The 19,897-nt window shown below is 39.6% G+C and overlaps 2 protein-coding genes across 3 annotated transcripts; both read left to right on the top strand.

Annotated features, from left to right (window-relative positions):
• Positions 1-816: 816 nt before the first annotated feature.
• Positions 817-11,569, top strand: rbm25a (RNA binding motif protein 25a). Of its 2 annotated transcripts, XM_088433806.1 has the most exons (18): positions 817-989; positions 1,252-1,403; positions 4,218-4,267; positions 4,359-4,514; positions 5,046-5,103; positions 5,213-5,373; positions 5,451-5,627; positions 5,712-5,795; positions 6,098-6,378; positions 6,503-6,614; positions 7,250-7,339; positions 7,424-7,497; positions 7,593-7,743; positions 8,424-9,192; positions 9,884-10,191; positions 10,271-10,369; positions 11,050-11,097; positions 11,171-11,569. In XM_088433806.1, exons 2-18 carry the CDS (start codon positions 1,271-1,273, stop codon positions 11,261-11,263), a joined length of 2,844 nt encoding a protein of 947 aa, XP_088289932.1. In that variant the 5' UTR covers positions 817-989; positions 1,252-1,270; the 3' UTR covers positions 11,264-11,569. The 2 variants fall into 2 exon arrangements, with proteins under 2 accessions (XP_088289932.1, XP_088289930.1); XM_088433804.1 differs by having other exon boundaries at positions 7,250-7,497.
• A 1,278-nt stretch (positions 11,570-12,847) lies between these two features.
• slc39a9 (solute carrier family 39 member 9) lies at positions 12,848-18,230 on the top strand. The gene is made up of 7 exons (XM_088433101.1): positions 12,848-13,332; positions 13,864-13,972; positions 15,772-15,999; positions 16,190-16,258; positions 16,430-16,515; positions 16,881-17,015; positions 17,754-18,230. Exons 1-7 carry the CDS (start codon positions 13,237-13,239, stop codon positions 17,988-17,990), a joined length of 960 nt encoding a protein of 319 aa, XP_088289227.1. The 5' UTR covers positions 12,848-13,236; the 3' UTR covers positions 17,991-18,230.
• The last annotated feature ends 1,667 nt before the right edge of the window (positions 18,231-19,897 follow it).

Below are 19,897 nucleotides of genomic sequence, written 5' to 3'. Positions count from 1 at the left end.
TGTTTTATTTAGTCAGCAGACAACTTGGCTGAGGCAGTTACATAAAAGTGATATGAGCATGAAACATGAAAAGTTGAAGTAATAAAACCACATAATTGTTTGCATTGTTGTTCTAAACAAATTTATGACTTATGTTCATGCCACTCTTGTTAGAATTTTGTGAAATTGTCTAGTTCATGCTTAAGTAAGCAACGAACTTGAAATAGTCCAATAAACTTTCGTTCGTATTAATTTACAGTTCATTTACTTTTATTTAATGTTAACTAAAGAAATATAACGTATGAACTACACTGATACTGTAATTACTTGTGTTTGTAAAAAAAAAAAAAGTAAATACCGGGAAGAGTACTAAAGTAACTAAATCGCAAGCTCAACATTAATGGAAACAATGCAGCTAGATGGTTTTTAAAATCATTCAGCCCCACCTAATACAGTACAGTTTATACTGTTGTGTAATGGACTAAAATGATAATCAGCACACAATAAACATGATCAGTTTCAATGCTGATTGTTTAGTACAATATATTCATATACCAAACACATACATTTTTATTTCGTGGTAGTTTAGTTGTGTAGTAAATGAGTCAGTGTAATCAAGTGGTATCAGGTACTACTCCAACTAGAACGCTCAAAAATTATTGTTTTTGAAAAGTACATTTAATATTCGTTTATTAAATAAGCGATTTAATTTCCCCACTCTTTAATTTTTTTAACTATCAAGTTAAAATGAATAACACGTCTTTTTTGTTGGTGTTTTATGCAACCTCTCGGCCACCATAGCTTGAGCAAGTGTTCACCGTTTTCCCATGATCCTCTTCGAGAAGAAAAAGGGTCCCTCTATTTTCTTGTGTTCTGAAGAGTACCGGTGTCATTACAAACGCCGAAGCTGCACTCGTGATACACTTTATTCGGTTTGTCCGTTTAATGGGCTTGAGTTCTGGCGAACGAGCACCGTTGCCGGCCTAACCCTTTTAAATCTCCTTTTATAGGTAAGTAACTCGGAACATTAGCTTCCTTCTCGCTAACATGAGCTAGCAAGGCCACGGAGCTAACACGAGCTATCTGTGCTAAAGCTAACTAGCACACTTGTAAGAAGGCCGGCCGCGGTTTTTTGTCTTTTTTGTTTAGGAAAGAAGAACCGCCTTATGCTCTAATAAGTTTATCCTTTCCCGTATTGGCGCTTTAAGATGTGGTTGAAGTGTATTTGTGAACGAGTTGGCGTTGAGCTGGAATGTCGTCTTTTCGTCGCAGGTTCCTGGTTCCCCTCACGATGTCGTTCCCTCCTACACTTAACCGCCAGCCGCTGAGCATCCCCCAGCTGCCCCCCGGCCTTCCCCCGCCCCGGTTTGGCACCTTTGGCCCGCCCGTCCCAACCGTGCCGCCAGTCCCACCAGGTCCGCCAGGTACGTAATTAGCAGCTCGTGGTAAAAACACTTTTTGAAAGACACTTTTAAAAATAGTAAATGCTTTAATTTAAAGGTTCCCAATAGGGGTGGAAAGCCATTCACGATCGATTTTCGATTCAAAATGATTTTTGATTCAAAATGGTTTGATTCGATTAAATCAATGATTTTTAGTTCAATCTAAAGCGGTGGAAAGAATCATCACACACACTTAAATACACACACTTAAAATAAAAAGGGAAACAGTGACCTTTTTTTCCCATATGCTAAGTTTATTTTTTGCAAGAACATGACTTCCCCCATAAATAACATGTAGACAACTGCTACTCCTTGAAGATAGCTATAATTCAAAACGATTTTTGATTCAAAATGATTTAATTCGATTGAATAAAAAATGATTTCTAGTTCAATCTAAAGCGGTGGAAAGAAGCATCACACAAACTTAAAATAAAATAAAGAGGGAAACAGTGACCCTTTTTTCCATATGCTAAGTTTATTTTTTGCAAGAACATGACTTCCCCCATAAATAACATGTAGACAACTGCTACTCCTTGAAGATAGCTAGAAATTGTATAGATATATATAGTATAAAATAAGATAGTAAAACCAAAATATAAACGTAGAACAGGATAGATTGTCATTTCACAGGTAATTGCAGGGGTAAAATATTATGTGAACTATTTCCGAAATGAACAATTTTAATATTTCTTAGTACATTTATGACAAACAAGATGTAATAAACTAATAATAAACTTTTTTAAGCCAGCAGGTAAATTGAGAACATGTGCAAAGCATGAAACGTGTGCCAATTTGTTCGTCTCTGAGCATATTGGGAGCATTTTTTAATCACAATTGTAACATTTTATTGAGTACAGTAGACAGTATTTTCATTCATTTACAATGTATGGGAGTAACGTGTGTGTGGATTAATTTGGGATTTGGGGTATGCCTACATTGTATTTTATCTTGTTTTATTTTGTGAACATGCTGAAGATTTATGTTGTGTTGATTACAGACCATTTGCTTTTTGTTCCGTATAAATATTTGTTCTTGTTATTTAATTCACGTGCAAGAGCGAGGATAGTCGTGTGTCGTATGGAATTATATCTATTCCACTTTCGTGAGTAAGCAATGAAAGATTTTGAGAGAGCAATAATAGATTTTGAGCACAGAAAAATGTATTGGGCAAGCAATAATGGATTTGGAGCGAGTAATATTGGATTTGGAGCACAGAAAAATGCATTGAGCGAGCGATAAGCAAGCAGTGAAAGATTTTGAGCTCAGAAAAAGATTTTGCCCGTTGAAAATCTCTCATCGCTCACTCACCATAGGCCTCCTCCTCTCGTTCAAATTTTCGCTCTGCAAGCTCAGTTTTGTCCCCTCCGCGTACTCAGCTTGGCAAGCACAAAACCAGCCAACCAGAGCTAGCAAATAGCTAGTACCGACTGCTAGTATTGACTGTTTGATCTCCAATTAGATCCGTTTGTTATGTTCACCCGGGTGGAGGGGGGGGGGGGGGGGGGGGGGGGGGGGCAAACGAGATCGAGTCACATGGGCTTGAGTGGGAGAAGGTGTCTGTCCTCCACTTTGTTTTTGTGTATCGTACCAGCAGCCAGAACGGTCGGTGATATCATTGCACAGCACGCCTCTGACATAGTACAGAAGCGGACAGCAAACTGAACCAGACAGGAAGCGTATTGCTTTCTTTTTATTTTTAATATCGACATTGTGATGTTTTAAATTGATTTAAATCATAGCAAATGGTAATTTCGACTCTTATATGAATCTTTTTTTTTTTTTTTTTTGGCACGTCTGTAGTTCCCAACCTGTGTTGAAACAGCACTCCAACAACAACAAAACTTCTCGTCGCAATTTAGTCCATGGCATACACGTAAACACAAGACAATAAGGCTGTTTTTAAAGTTTTCCTCTTCTTAACCAAGGACATCAAAACCCCTGTGTTTGGACATCATCACTCAAAGCTCGGCCTATATTGGCATATACCCGATAGCTTCTCTGTTTTTGATCAGGGATCATGTGACATTTCTGACTGGACATACAGTATGCGGTTGAAGAGAATCTTTGAATGTGATGTTCTGTTTGACATTATTGTAGCAACCCACACACAATTTGACCAAATTTGATCTAGTATCTGAATTGTCATCTTTATGTATGGGACCTTCCAAATATTAAAAATGTGTTACGATTAGGACCCTTTTACTCTAACATTGAGGGCATTTTTTATGTCGCGTGAAATAAACCCAATAAAAGTCATTTAATCAAATCAATATAACTTGTTTATGATTGAACAAATATTTATTTACGCATGCGTTTATATTGATTAGTCATGTTTAATCTTCCTTGCCCCACAGAGCATGCAGGCAGGCACCTTACATGTAGTATTTGACAACCATCACAGAAGCAATAGAGGCAAATTATTCAATATCTGATTCGCCGTTGTGTCATTAGTGACTGTACTGTGGTTGTTATAGTAGTGGGAGGGCTGCACTTTCACAAAAAAGTGTATTTCTATGTTACTCAAAGTCTGTTTTTCACATTGAAATAACTGTGTCCCAACTTCCTGTTTTTGGGACTTGGGACATTTTTGTGTTAATGTGGGATATATTGTAAATGATATTCTGACTGAAGGGACAACGTGTAAGATTGAGACCGTTTTTCATTACGGACAGCAGGAGGTTTTGCATTTACCATTGTTCCTTGCAGTTCGGTATTTGTACTGGTATTGATATGAAAAAAAAGTGGTATTGAAGCTCACTAACTTATACCCCACCCCCTCCACCTCCCAATTTTCAGGTACTCCCATGATACCAGTTCACATGGGTGTTGTGACCCCCTCTCCCCCAGTGAGTAATAGTAGACCTATGCTATTATAAATTAGAGTACATTCAGTTGTTTGGGTTTCTGACATTTTGATATTTTATTTGTTTTGGGCAGGTTCTTGTCCCAAACACAGTTTCTATTGCGCAGAAGCCGATGCTCCCAAACATGAGCTCCTACCGAGTCGAGCCCGATGACGGCCCCACTACCACTGTGTTTGTGGGCAACATATCAGAGAAAGCGTCCGACATGCTGGTCAGACAGCTGCTGGCGGTGAGTTTGGACCATCCATCCATTCATACATTATTATAAGCGTGAATCCTCAGGAGGAACTAGTTTCCAGCCAATCACAGGACCCACAAAAATGAACAAACATTAATACTCACAAACACACGTAAGAACAATTGAGAGCGCCCAAGGTATTGTCCATACTTACAATGCATGATTTTGGAATGTATGGGGAAACTGGGTTACTCTGAGAAAACCAACACAGTCATGTGGAGAACATGTAATTTTCTAACAGGAAGGCCAGAGCTGGAAGTGAACCCATGACCTCTGCACTGTGAGGCTGATGCGCTAATCATTCTGCCGCCATGCCACCCTGAGTTTGGAGCTGAAATAAGCAAATTTTATTAAACCTATGTGGGTGACATTAGCTTTGAAAAAGGTTCCCGCAAAAGAGCTCTTCACAAAGTTTATTGTCCGCATCTTCTTCTGAAGCCATTCTGTAAATGTACTTTTAAATAAAAATTTCATTGATGGACAGTAATGCTAATGTTGTCTTGGTGGTGTCCGTTTTTGCAGAAATGTGGTATTGTTCTAAGCTGGAAGCGAGTACAAGGTGCCTCAGGGAAACTTCAAGGTAAGACAACAAAACGCAGTGAGCTCATTTCAGTGTGTACAAAAGGATCTTCACTCACGAGGATAAATTTGGATCGTTGAACTTGTTTTCCCCCTCCTTTTTCCACAAGCGTTTGGTTTCTGCGAGTACAAGGAGCCCGAATCAACACTGCGATCCCTACGACTGCTGCACGAGCTGATGCTCGGTGACAAGAAGCTGCTGGTCAAAGTGGATGCCAAGACTAAGGCACAGCTGGATGAGTGGAAGGCCAAGAAAAACAGCGCTAATGGCGTACGTGCAACAACTTATCGCATCAAGAATACTTCATGGCTATACATTCAAAACTAAGATTTTGTATTGGCCAGCAGGGTGCGAGTGGCGATGGTAAAAACGAAGACGAGGTGCTGGACGACGAGACACTGAGTCGCGACCTGGCAGCGAAGAGTGCCATCGAAGTGCTCATCCGGGAGTATTCGAGCGAACTCACGGCCTCTTTGGACGCAAACGGGCAACTTCACAAGAAGAGAAATAGCAAGAAAGACGAGGTATTGACCACATGCTGAGCAACATTTCCTAGACCTTTTCCCAGTCACTCTTCAAGTGTTTGTGGTGTTTTTGGGATGTGTTAGGCTGATATCGACGCCATGGAGCTAGAGGATGACAAGAGGGACTTGATTTCCCGAGAGATCAGCAAATTCCGCGACACTCACAAGGTGATATGTCAAGCATGTCATTCCAAATAACCTAAACTTTGGAAAACTTTGGCAATTTTCTATCGTTCTAATTTGTAATTTCTAATTCATAATCTTTTTTTTCTGCTGTATTTTCAATGTGTTCCAAATGTTGATTTGTGATAAAATATCCTCAAAGACTCCAGAAATTTGATAGTTATAATTAGTTGTAGTTTATGTTGGTAAACCCATTGACCTGTTAGCCACTTGTTTACCACATCAGCCTTCATTCTTAATATTAAGTTCTGTGTAAACCATCTGGATTTCTGCTCATTCTCCCTTAGAAATTGGAGGAGGAGAAAGGCAAGAAGGACAAGGAACGACAAGACCTGGACAAGGACCGGCGAGAGAAAGACAAGGAGCGTGAGCGTGAAAGGGAACGTCGCGACAGAGAGAAAGAGAAGGAACGCGAACGGGACAAGGAACGCGAGAGAGACCGGGAACGCGAGCGGGACCGAGATCGGGAGAGGGAGCGGGAACGCGAGCGGGAGCGCGAACGGGAGAGAACAAGGGAGCGCGAGAGGGAGAAGAGTCGGGACATCAGCGAAGCCCGAAGCCGCTCCAGGTCAGTTCCTTGTGTAAAGTACGGGTAACCAAAAAAAAAAAAAAAAAATCCTCCTAGGACAGTACACAGGAAAATAAAGAATGTGAAGACCACTTTGGATTTTTGCCTAAATTTTTTTATATAGAGAGAGGGCTAGAGATGACAAAAAACGGGACCGTGACGAAGATGAGGACGACGTATATGAGCGCAGGAGACTGGAACGAAGACTGAGAGATAAGGAGGCTGCATATCAGGAGGTAATTCAAAAAAAAAAAAGAAAGAAAAAAGACAATTAAGCAATCCTATATGAAAAGCTCTTTGACTTTCGTTAACATTTTTCACAAACATCCTTCAAAAAGTCAAAGATCGGCATGCCACAAAATATTTCATAAAATACCACATAAGACATTCTTCTAAGTGTTTGATATGCTTTCTACATAAAATTTCTTCAAAATGTACTGGTGTATGTTTGACACAATCTGCTTTCTGAAAGTTTTGAAAATCAACCCAGTTTGACATAAATTGCCTTCAAAAAGTCTTTAGAAGAGGTACTCTGCATATGATGCATAAAATGTCTTAAAAAAATACAGAATGTATTCTCAATCTACCTTTACAATGACTGGCATGTTTAGGTAGTCCACATAAAACATTCAAAAAGTCTTGAAAATGTAAATGACTTAGATTGTTTTCAAGTAGTTTTGAAAACTGAAAACTTACTGTTCTGCAAAGTGGCTTCAAAATAAAATGAAACTTAAAAAGAGATGAAAATGGACATTCCAAATGAAATTAACAAGCTCTTTACACAGTTGAAACCAAAGCAGCAACTACAAATGTTGAACTTAGCCAGTCTATTTCAGTTGACTAACAAAGTTTTCATTTCACAAACCCGAAGCGGCTGAAAAACTGGGAAATGCGGGAGAGGAAAAAGTCCCGTGACTACAGCAAGGACGTTGAGCGGGAGGAAGAGCGGAATCGCGAGACTGTAAGACAAGCATCTTGTATTTTAATTGTATTATTTCACTGGTTTATTGTGTTTGCTCTCATAAATATTGTTTATCGTCCTCAGATGAAAGAAGCCAAAAGACTAAAAGAATTCCTTGAAGACTATGACGATGACCGGGATGATCCCAAATACTACCGGTTGGTTGCCTTTTAATTTATTTTTATTAGTAATGATTTTTATACGTGATGGGTTTTCTTCTATTTGTCACGTCCTCCCTGTAACGTCCTTGTAGGGGCAGCGCTCTGCAGAAACGTCTCCGCGACCGGGAAAAGGAGATGGAGATGGATGAGCGGGACCGCAAGAGAGAGAGGGAGGAGCTGGAAGAGATCCGACAGAGGCTTCTGGCCGAGGGTCACCCCGACCCGGATGCTGAGATGCAAAGGGTGAGTCTACCCAGGAAGTTGAGCCAGCTGATTTTTTTTACCGTTTTGTCTTAAATATTTTCTTCTTGCAAAAATCTGATTTAGCTTCACTTTGTCGTGTGCTTTAATCCTCTTGCATTTGCTTTATTTCTCCTGAAACTAGCAGATATTTTCCCCCCCAAAATAAGAAAAGAAATGTTTAAAATAAAAACCGTGTTCAACTATTTAGTCCTCTACTTTTTTTTTTGAATCCCAATAGTTGTCTACTTTAAAAAAATCTATAATGAATACAACATTTTGGGTCATTCAACACATATAAAGCTATAAATTACAAAGAATAAACTGTTGTGCATGGAAGAAATGGACAAAGTTCTTCAACATTGACTCTGTGTTTGCCTTCCAATGGATTCTTACAGTCGAAACATTGAAAATCATTCTGCGTTATCAAGATTAAGTCACTTTTTCAAAAACTGTTGCAAGAGGAGTCAGAAACTTCACTAAATCAGGCTGGCAACAAAGTCGCTCATTTTTCTAAAGAAATTCCACTTGGTTGGCAGCCACATAGGTGCAGCCAGTGCACGTGAGGGAGATGCCCTTTAAACTACCATGCAGAATATTGGCCTGAGAAAAATAATCAAGTCATGTTTTGAAAGGAAAGCTCCTCGCAAGTTCCTAATCTTGAAGTGGTTCTCTGTGAGCAGATGGAGGAGGAGGCAGAGCGCAGACGGAAGCTTTCTCTGAAGATGGAAGCTGAGGAGAAGTTGAAAAGGGAGAGAGAATCACACCGGGAGTCCCAAAAAGACTCTCATCGGGATTCCCAAAGAGACTCCCACCGAGACTCCCACCGTGAGTCCCAAAAAGATTCCCACCGAGAGTCCCACAGAGACTCCCACCGAGAATCCCAAAGAGAATCCCATCGGGATCGGGACAAGAAGGCATCAGCAAAGCCCGCTGATCCGACGCCTCAAGACCCTCCGCCACATTCGGAAGAAGCCAAAGAGAACGAGGTGGAGGAACGGCGGCGGAGGCGGGAAGAGGAGGAGCAAAAGGAGGAACAGCAGCAGCAAGAACAGCAGCAGCAAGAACAGCAACAGCAAGAACAGCAGCAGCAAGAACAGCTCCAACAGCAACAGCAACAGCACCAACAACAACAACAACAACAGGAGCAACAGCAGCAGCAACAGGAGCAACAACAGCAGCAGCAGGAGCAACAACAGCAGCAGCAACAACAGCAACAGCAGCAGCATGTGGCCCACAATGGTGGGGATTCACCTGAGGCTAGGCTGCACCACAAAGCCCTCATGCGACCAATCAACACCGCTCCCTCTGTGTCCTCTGCCAGCGGGAATGCCACGCCCAACACGCCTGGCAATGACTCCCCGCGCGGCATCATCATTCCAGGCGAGCGAACGCCTGAGTTGCAGCCTCTTGATGAGAACCGGCCCAAGATTGGACTTAGTCTTAAACTGGGTGAGTAAACCAGCAAACCAGAACCAAACCTTTGCAAAGATGGGGGACGCTGGACGTATGACTTGCCTCAAGGCAGACCAATTATGTTTTTTGGGCCTTGTTTAGCTAAATCTAACTAAAGACTTTACTTTGACTTGATTTCACCCGCCACCCACTGAATGCTGTGGCTGATCATTACGAAACTGGACAAGGCTCTCAGTCTCACACACCTGATGACTGACCAGCAGAATAACTGCAAGCCCCTCTAGTGGTTTTATTTCGTTTTTCCAATTCATCCATCAATTCACTTATTCATTATTCATTCATTCGATCGTTATCTTGAACGGTTATCCTCACAAGGGTTTTTCAGCTCTTTGTAACTTGTTTTTCGAGATGATTACTTGCAAAATGGCGTTCCCCTCAAATGGTTTCAAATGGATTTTGTTGCTTAAATTTAGATTCTACAAATGCAATTTCAATCTCAATATCTTAGACTGGAGCCATTGAAAAAATATTGCCAAGAAAACCTTTCACTTGACTTCCCCTTTGTACCCATATAATTGAGTCAACTTCTTTAAAATCTCATAAGGACGTGATTTGATTTCAGCCTGATAACTTTGTGCATATTAAAATCTAAAACTTAATGCCAGCACGTGACTTCCTCCCTTCTCTGCCTTATTGAACACATTTAGAACCATTTCTTCTTCTCCAGGTTCTACCAACAGCCCCAGCCAGCTACACGCTGCCAAACGCAAAAAGTTGGCAGCCGCAGACAGCATCTTCAACAAGTTCAACGATGACGAGGAAGCTGACGAGCAGCCGCGTAAAAGGAAACTAGTGCCCCTAGATTACGGCGACGACGAAAAGAATTTGGGCCTGGACGGCGCTGACGTGTCTGGCGCCAAAGGCAGCTTAAACACGGAGGAAAAGCGCAAGAACATCCACAGCCTAATTGAGAAAATCCCCACGGCCCGGCCAGAGATCTTCACTTATCCGCTGGACTGGTCCATGGTTGATTCGGTACAGTCGACACCATCTGCTTGTCACAAATATTTAAGAAGGAATATGATTAACCGGTTGAAACTTGTCATCACGGCAGACTCTGATGGACCGCCGCATTAAACCGTGGATCAACAAGAAAATCATCGAATACATCGGCGAGGAGGAAGCAACGCTGGTCGATTTCGTCTGTTCAAAGGTTTGAAATTGACATGTTCGATGGTGGCTCTCTTTATGGCGCTGCTATGTCTGGTACAAAATGGGATGGGACTAAAGGGAGTAAGGTCGTGCCATACCTCTGAGAAACTCAAATTGAACGCGGAGACATTTGGACAAATAGGGCTAAATGAGTTTTACCAATAATCCACTTCCAAAAATGGCTACGTTTACTATCCTCTTAAAAGACTGCACATCCAAGTGTTTATTAAGTTCAAACTTACTTTAAGTAAATAAACACTTGAAATTGTACGTGGAAAAATAATTATGGGACAAAATATTATTGTTTTACTGCTCCAAATGGCCAAATAAAAGTATTATAAGAAGTATCCTGCCAAACAAGTGTGACACAAACACAAAACTCAAGTGTCACGAATGTACTACAATAATGCACTTCAAGTTTTCATGTCTTGAAACAACATGTTGCAATAATATTTGGACTGCACTTTCAAAACTACGAACTTATCTCGACACTATGTACCTAATTATATCAAATATACGTAATAAAAAAGCTTAATGACCAACCAAAAGTAAGCAAGCTTATACAATTTGAAAATTGCATATCGGAATTACAACTGCAATATTGCAATGTCAGACAGACCTGACAGAACTAAGGCGGGATGGGCGTCAGACATAATTTTTATTTTTCTTTCTCCCCTACAGGTGATGGCACACAGCACTCCTCAGGGTATTCTTGATGATGTCGCCATGGTAAGTCACACATTTGACTACTTTTATTTCATTTACGCGAGACGACTGATCAAGCTTGTTTTTGTGTGTTTAGGTTCTCGACGAAGAAGCTGAAGTGTTCATAGTAAAAATGTGGCGATTGTTAATATTTGAAACGGAATTCAAGAAGATGGGACTGTCAAAATAAATGTGCTCTTGGACCGCTTAGCTAGCACTTCCAGCTCGCCAGCCCCGGATGAGGAGCTGCGAACGTGGAAAGAAATGACCACCACCATATTGCATGAAGAAACCTTAAGTTGTAATTTTGTTGAGGTTTAAAAAAAAAACAAAAACAAAAAAAAACCACAATTGTATTTTCCCCTTTGTTCTCAAGTAAATCAGTCATGGTGAAGCACTGCTCAACTGTGTTATCTAATAAATACTGTAAGCTTTTTTTTTAAAGAAAATTCTGTTGTACATGTAAGTTCTTTGTTCATAAACAGAATTCCCTTCCTGTCGTTTGTTTAATTTGCTACGTTTTTATCATCAGAGAGTTATAACACGCCATAGTCTATCACTAACGTATGCCAGCTCAGTATTCAATTGATAAATGTTAAATAACACTTACGGGCCAAATGAGTAAAAACAATTACATTTAAAAAAACAGTGGGTATGGTGCTAATTGAGCAAGGTGAGGCTACCATAGTAATTGGTCAATAATAAATTTCCAAACTTTACCTTTGCTCATAGATGATAAAGTCTAGGGCTGGGGGCAGCCTCAACTTTTCTCGTGGCCCACTTATGCAAGTAATGTGTCTACTTCATGTTTCTTGCACAATGGATTTCGTTTGGGCAGAAAATTACAAAAGCAAATTCTGCGTCCCAGTTTTCTGTGACATCATCCTTTTTATCTAACCTTAGCATGCGTGAGTCACACTATGATGCGAGCGACCAGTGTGTAATTTGACATCGATAAAAACTCAGTGGATTATGCATAATTCATATTCCACAAACGCGTGCTTAGGATGGGACCGCATAGAGCATAATGTAAAAAAAAATAAAAATAAAAAAGCTTTGACTTATCCTTCAAGGTCAGGATGCAGAAATGAGGCACTGGATGAAATTTGGCCATTCACTTTTAAATGTTTCAAAAGTATATTTGGTGGACAGTTGCAGCTCTGCGGGCCACTCATTCACTGCTATTGACGGCTAATAGCGTTAGATACTTTTTATATGGGATGGTAGCGAATTTGTTTAAAAAAAATGTAGGACATTTAAAATGTATTTACTGTAAATGTACGAGGAATAAAGGAATAAAAGATAGTAAAACAAAAAATGTAGCTAGAAAACAAGTAGGCATAATCTTTTATTTCTATAAATTTGGTTTGAGTCAATTGAAATAGCAATATAATAAGCAATTAAATACAAATCATTCTATTTTGTCTTTTTTTCTAGTTAAATATTTTTTGAAGCAACGTCTTCCCAAGGTTTTTTTTATTTTTTTACATGTCACTATAACAATGAACGAATAACAGCAAAACAAATAAAAAGTTAATAACAGTAACAAGTTAGATAAATCAACATAGAAATACTGTAACATTTAAATAAAAAAATTGTAATTTAGGTGTTACTTAAACTAGAATAAATATCAATCATATGTTTACCTTTCTTGTTCTTTACAAATCCAAGAGACTCATTATAATAACAAAAGTCAATCAAGAATAAAATACTGTAGTCCTAAAGCAAAAAAATTGCCTGCAGCAGTGACGTGGCAGTAAAACAACACGTGACCCGGAAGTACTGTCATTTTTTTTGAGAGGCCGAGCTAATTAGCATGTCTGCTTGCTCACCATAGACGCGTCTCCGGTAGGCGAAAAACGAATTAAGTTGAATTTCTGGATGTGACTCATATGGAGGACATGAGTTCCAGCGTGCTCTGCTTGGACGTTGACGCGTCAAGTCGCCTCGCATGTGAAACGCCCCCGCGGGCCGGACAATAGCCCCCCTGAAGCTAGTTAGCTTAGCTTAGCAAGGTGGAGGCCAGCAATTAAAATTACACGTCGCCGTGCTGCTGCCTTCTTGTCTAACTCGTTTGCGAAGACCGGTGGTGAGTGTTTCGACTGCGTCGTTTGCCCCCACAAGTTTTCATCTATCTTGGGGAGATTCGTTCAAAGTGCAGTCATGGAGGACTTCAGCTCCATCAGCTTGCTGTCCCTTGCCATGCTGGTGGGCTGCTATGTGGCAGGCACTATTCCCTTGGCAGTCAACTTCTCAGAGGTAAGCTTCTCTTATAGGGGTGTACACACTTTTTCCCCTCCAACTTTGGCATTCTTTCATTAATAAATGGTGAATATCCCAAGACTTTCAGTCTAAATAAAAGAACAAACCAGTTAAGGCATTGCCAAATCGTCCAGTTGATATTGCAGTGTAGTGGAATGCAATTTGAAAAACGATAAATACTTTATACAGTATATTCATTGACATTCTATGGTGTGTGAAATGAAAAGTCATTCTAATCTAGTGAAAAGAAAATTTCACATCTTGATGCTGACGTGAGAAAAGATGTTCAAAACTTTTATCTGGCTAAAAGATGCCAATTGAATAATTTATCAATCATGTTTTGTATACCAAATAATGCAGGCATATTAAATCACAACATTGAAAGAAATAAAATTGCAATGCGATTATCACGCATAATCATTCAGCAGTAAAATGAAGCTATTTTCTGTTGACACATGAGCTCATTTATTTATTTATTCATTTTATTTATTTATTTATTTTTCTTTGTTGTTGTTTTGTGTCCAATAGGAGAAGTTAAAGCTTGTCACCGTGTTGGGAGCGGGTCTCCTGTGCGGCACGGCCCTCGCCGTCATCATTCCCGAAGGCGTCCACGCTCTTTACGAGGAGATCCTGGAAGGTAAACAACCTTAACACAAAATACTGTACAATACACAGTCAGGAGCTCCAGTGAAAAGAGGTTTATTATTGACAGGAAGTGCCACACCTTGCTCAAAGGTGCGTGGACAATTTCATGCATTATAATGAATAGATGCATGCATGCTGAAGCCAAGAATATGTTTTGACCACAAATGGAGCTTTTACATTTACTAAAGTGATAATCAAATAAAGCAAGTAGCATCATAAAAAAATGCATTTTGGAAATTGGCCCTAGCTTTTTCTTTTTTTTAAGTTGGTACCTATTTTTTTTTTTTTTTTTTTACTTTAAATGTATTAACATATGCATCTACATTCATTTGTAAAAGCGTTGCTGTTTTTTTTTTTTTTTTTTTTTAACTTTTTCATAATTTTTATTTTAAAAATTGGACACTGGAGCCCTGCTTACTTGTGCTTTGGGACCCACAGCTTCAGCTCCTTATTTTTGTTCCTCTCTAGTTTTTAATATTACTTATTTAATTCTGTTTGAGCAGGGGCAAATTTCTAACCCTGCAACTAACCGGGGTCCACTGTATGTATATTAAATGCGGTAAATTAAATGTCCAATTTTTTTCAAACTTAATTTGAAAACGTTGTTATATGTACATGTATTCGATTTCTCCTACCTATTACGCACGCTCAAATGATCAGGATCCTTATCAGACTTCTCGCAGAGCTTACTGCTGAGATGATTATTTGAATCAAGTGTGTTGTAGAAGGCGACATAAAAAGTATGCAGGATAGCGGCTCTCGAGCACCGGCGTTACTTACTCGTGATTTAGGTATTTCAAATAGTTTGAAGACATGCATTATGTACATTAAGTCAGATTGAATGTATATTGACTGTTTGGGAGTAGAGATTTCAAACTCTATTAATCAACAACTATTTTAATAATTAAGTAATCCTTTTGAGATACTGTTTAATTTAAAATTGTACAAATCCTCTGATTTCATCCCCTCATTAGTGTTTATGCTCTGATTTCCTCTAGTGTTTTATGAAATCACACCGTTTATCTTTTGTGTTTAATCAAAATAAAACATCTGTTTTTTAGTTTGAATAAAACCCATCGATCCCTTTCGTGTAACACCGCTTAATTTGTGATTATTTAACAATAATAATAAGAAAAATGTTTTTGAAATACACTTTAATCTAAAATGAAATTGCATCTGATTAGTACTACTTGAGAGTTACATTCTTACTGTTTGATTTTATTTGTATTTATTATTTATTTCATTTTATTTTCAGAAAATATACTAATTATTACACTTTTACACATGTATTATCAATTATCCCTATTTAGTTGGGGGGTGATAAAAGGTTGATGATGTGTTGATTGTATGGAACAGCTATGGCAATATCTTGTTGTCAACAAAAAAAGTTCCCTGACCGGTTGGGGAGATAAGTAACCTTTCCTAAAGACAAATACAAGAGTCACAAAGGTTGTGAACTACCCCCTGAAAGGAAATACAAAGCCAGAGGAGCCAAGCACTGGTCAGATCAGTTTGGTCTGACGAGGCAGTCTGACCAGAAAATGTATAGTCTTTCTCTTTGGTAACTCCATCTATATTATCCTTATAATGTAACCACACTTTGTTTTGGCTGCCGTAGTTTTTTTCCCAAGTGCTCTGAAAATCAAATAGAGTAGCATTTGTCAAACGTAAATATTGGCTTTAAGACAATTAGATCGTAAACTGACATTCGAAGAAAAAAATGAAATATCAGCCTGAAAGCAAAGCCTATTGCCAAATTAATGTTTGACGTGTTGGAACATTTACGTTCAGGTGGCGGGCACCACCGCCCGAGCCAGGTGGGCGTCGTTGCCGAGGCATCGGAGACCAAGGTTGAGGCGGCGGCGGCGGCTGCAGCGGACGCAGCGCTTGGCACAGAAAGCCACCACGAGCACGGCCACGAGCAGCTGCACGCCTGCATCGGCGTTTCGCTGGTGCTGGGCTTCGTTTTCATGCTGCTTGTCGACCAAATCGGCTCGTCGCATATGCACAGCGCTGAGGGTGAGACGTCAGCATGGATATCTGATATTTGTTGTTGTGTGATTGCAAACTCTACACAGCATGGCCGGAATCAAACCCATGGACTAGGGAAACCTTAAAACTGTGAGGCGGCTGTGCAAACCAATAGTCCACCATGTCACCTTTCCAAATTCAAATTATCTCCTCCTTATCCTATCTTTGTGTGTAATAGATTCCGAGTCAGCCAGGGTGGCCTCCTCCAAAATTACTACAACACTCGGTCTTGTGGTGCATGCTGCTGGTAAGTCAACATCCCCTTTCAAGTATTATCTAGCGCAGGGGTGGGCAAAGTTCACTGTTCAAAATCCATATTCGATTTTTAAAACTGACAGAAGGGCCAGGTCATTCAAAGAAGAGGTGCATCTATTATTGAGCATGAGCATTAATGATCATGACTGTTTGTCTCTTTCAGCTGACGGGGTGGCCCTCGGCGCTGCTGCCTCCACCTCTCAAACTAGCGTCCAGCTCATCGTATTTGTCGCTATCATGCTACACAAGGTAAACCTTGCATTGGCGAACGCATGGACTAGGGAAATTAATTCAGATCGACATCACAATGTAGTAGCAATTTTGAAGAATACAAAACTCAATTTTGGTTGGCCACATAGTAAATAATTAAACTGTTGTTTATTTAAATTCGTGGTTAATTTGCTTTTAGTGGAAAACTAACTAAATTAGCCTGTAATTACAGTGGAGATCATTTTTTTCTTGTGTATTAAAAATATATGGGAAGAAGACCTTGAAAAAGTAATTGCATCGATGAAGGGGGAAAATAGGTAATTTTACAAAATTATTCATCCTTAGTATGGGTGACATTTTGTTGCTTTTTCTGGAAGACGTGACCACTTATTATTCTTCCACAGGCCCCCGCCGCGTTTGGGCTAGTGTCCTTCCTGATGCACGCCGGGTTGGAGAGGAATCGAATTCGCAAGCACCTGCTGGTCTTCGCCCTGGCGGCCCCCGTTTTAGCCATGCTCACGTTCCTCGGACTCAGTCAGGTACAACATTTTGAGATGGTTGCTTATTCCGGAAAGGAAGTTAAAATAGAGAATTTAACTGTAAAAATCCCTTTGTATTTAATGGTTATAACTGCATTAAGTCATACATCATACTAAAGGCAATAATGAGGTACTGGTAAAGATATTGGATTTTTAGTATATGTGAATCGTGGTCATGTTAAAAATCTTTCACAAGATGAAATGAATAAGATGAATGTTTTTATTGCTTTTGTTTTTATACAAAATTTGTTGTTTTGATTTAAAATCTTTTCCAAACTACCTGTTTACACCAACATCATGCTTTCAATAGGGACTGAACATACCTTCACGTATAAATATAAGAGTAGCACCAACATATTTTCAATGTGACACAGTCACACTCGAGTTGTTAGAATACTACATTAACACAACAGTAATATGATTGCATTTACTAGTGGAGAGTTGCCCCTGGTAGCATGTAAAATAGCTGTTAAAACCACATCTAATTTGCGAGTCGTAGACACTAGTCTGCCAAATAATTATCTCGTTACCTTTAAATTGATTGAAGACTGACTTGCTAAGATTTAAGATCTCTATGGCATTAAATTGAACTAGCCAAAAAGTCACAAATCACGTCTCCACAAGGTCCGCGTTGAGTCACGTGTCAAATTAAAGGTTGCGGCGAGGGCTTTTTTTTAATGACCTAACACGATGACACAATTATTCAAAATACATCCTCTTTCTTTTCCTCGTCCACAGAGCAGCAAAGAAGCGCTGTCGGACATTAATGCCACCGGTGTGGCCATGCTCTTCTCGGCCGGCACCTTCCTGTACGTGGCCACGGTGCACGTGCTCCCCGAGGTGGGCGGCGTGGCGGGCCACAGCCACGGAGCGCCCGGAGGCAACGGCAGCAAGGGTCTGAGCAAGGTAGAGGTGGGCGCCTTGGTGCTGGGCTGCCTCATCCCGTTGCTGCTGTCGGTCGGCCATCACCATTAGGAGGGATGGAGAAAACTAAAGACTTGTAAACGAGGAACTTTTTTTTTGTTTTGTTTTTTACTGTACATATACCTTAGATGCAGATTTCAAGTGACGTTCAAGTGCCATAGTAGCTGGAACGCAGCTACTTCCTGTTTCTGGGACACGTGTACATTTTGTTTCTTAAGGGGGAATTTCACAAATATTATGGTTGAGTCGGTGTCTCTTGCCAATTAAAGGGATGTTCCATTTGCAAAAGTACCATCAATCCTCTATTCCTGGTTTGTGATTGACTAAATTCACTTTCATCTGTAAAAATGCAGTCATCTGAAATCATGGAATTTTTCCGGTTGGGATTTAGGGCTTTTAGAAACGGTGTTGTGTATATATACAGTATATATTTTTTGTCATTCCACGGTGGGTCTGCCTCATGTTTAATGGTGCAAAGTGGGTTGTAAAGCGACATGTTTTATGACTAAATTAAATGTTTTCTTTTTTTAACTGGTACCAAAAAAAGTGTCACGCCTCACTTTACTGAATCGGCCCGCCGTGTCCAAAAACCTTTGTTTATCTTCTCATCTTCCGCTGATACGTGAATTAAAAGGTGTTGTGAAAAGTGTTCAGGGAGACCACGTGTTGGGTTGGGGGGGGCAGCAGAAAAGCAGCTTTAGTGAAGTGTGAGTGGGTCAAAAATCGTGATAGATAAATCCACACGGAGGAGGATTTGAGTTGTCACTTTAGCTGTGATGTCCTCTGCTCGCTTCTTTTCAGATAAATGTCATTTAATTATGTACTGTATGTCCTCACATCTCCAAAACTGGCAAAACAAGCTTTTCATATTCTTAACGCTGAGCTGTCAACATGAACTGTAATCTGTCATCACTTACATATATTATTGACATGTTTACATGTGCTACACTCTATTTTTACACACATTTTTGCCCAGGTCCCGCCACACATCAAACATGCTAAACCAAGGTTCTCTGAACTTTACTGTGCCAAGGCAGCTGTTTAAAAGAAAATCTAATGGCACGCCACGAAAAAAAAAAAAATTATGAAAGGCAACAGATGGGATGGGGAATCACTGAATTCTGGATTTTTTTTTCCATATTTTCTGACATGAATTATGTTCACTCATGCCTGTCTCTATCTTCCGGCCCAGGTGACATGTTCCAACTTAAGTTCTAAAAAGTTCTAAAAATGTTCTGACATATGTGCAGAAGACAAAGGTAATTCATAACGGTCAACCCCCCCCCTTTAAAAAAAGCCTTTTTTTTTTCTCTGCCTATAAGTCATCTATTGTTGTCAGCATACTTTGGAACATTAATTGTAATTGATCAAAACTCAATTGGGCACTAAAGTAATTGATTACTTCAGTATTTAATTACCTAAAGAAATTTATTACTTTAGTACTTTATTACTTGCTCATCTAAAGTAGCCATTTAATCAAATACAATTCAAAAAAGCAAATAATTGTCTGGAGTTTATTATGAGCACTGCGACACAATGTGCTTTGAACTGAAATGGAAAGGTGTTTTTTTTTTCACTTTATTGTTGACATCTGCTATTTGTGAGGAATAGGTAGCAGGTTGGCCTGTGACTAGTGAAAACCTGGTTAAATTAATTGAAACATATTGAAATGCATTGGGAGACAACAGATACTATTTTATTCAGTAGAATTATTTAAAAATAATTGTCCAGATTAAGTGGCAGTCTATTCTTTTTCTGCCGAAAACCAGCACGCTTTCTGGTCTTTGTTTTGGTTTGACACTTTCTGCCCACTCTAATGGCCCTTTTATTTATGTTCTGACCTGTTTCAATATGTTCCGGCTTATGTTATCATTTAAAGAAAGAAGTTAGTATCCTTGGTCTGACGAGTTCCGGCCTATGATTTATTAGTATGGGATTGTTTTTTTCTTCCCAATTCT

This window comes from Hippichthys cyanospilos, chromosome 14 (assembly GCF_059441005.1).
Source record: "Hippichthys cyanospilos isolate Australia breed blue-spotted pipefish chromosome 14, RoL_Hcya_1.0, whole genome shotgun sequence".
Lineage (NCBI taxonomy): Eukaryota > Metazoa > Chordata > Actinopteri > Syngnathiformes > Syngnathidae > Hippichthys > Hippichthys cyanospilos.
The sequence above is the reverse complement of the archived record's forward strand: the minus strand, read 5'-3'. Positions and strand labels throughout refer to the sequence as shown.

What these genes read in the sequence shown, in the direction of transcription:
- rbm25a (XM_088433804.1), top strand. Translation starts at nt 1,271, where the DNA reads ATGTCGTTCCCTCCTACACTTAACCGCCAGCCGCTGAGCATCCCCCAG. An exon ending in AGAAAAACAGCGCTAATGGC is followed by an intron (nt 5,374 to 5,450) that starts GTACGTGCAACA and finishes ATTGGCCAGCAG; the next exon opens with GGTGCGAGTGGCGATGGTAA. An exon ending in GATGATCCCAAATACTACCG is followed by an intron (nt 7,498 to 7,592) that starts GTTGGTTGCCTT and finishes ACGTCCTTGTAG; the next exon opens with GGGCAGCGCTCTGCAGAAAC.
- slc39a9 (XM_088433101.1), top strand. Translation starts at nt 13,237, where the DNA reads ATGGAGGACTTCAGCTCCATCAGCTTGCTGTCCCTTGCCATGCTGGTG. An exon ending in TCTTGTGGTGCATGCTGCTG is followed by an intron (nt 16,259 to 16,429) that starts GTAAGTCAACAT and finishes TGTCTCTTTCAG; the next exon opens with CTGACGGGGTGGCCCTCGGC. An exon ending in TCGCTATCATGCTACACAAG is followed by an intron (nt 16,516 to 16,880) that starts GTAAACCTTGCA and finishes ATTCTTCCACAG; the next exon opens with GCCCCCGCCGCGTTTGGGCT.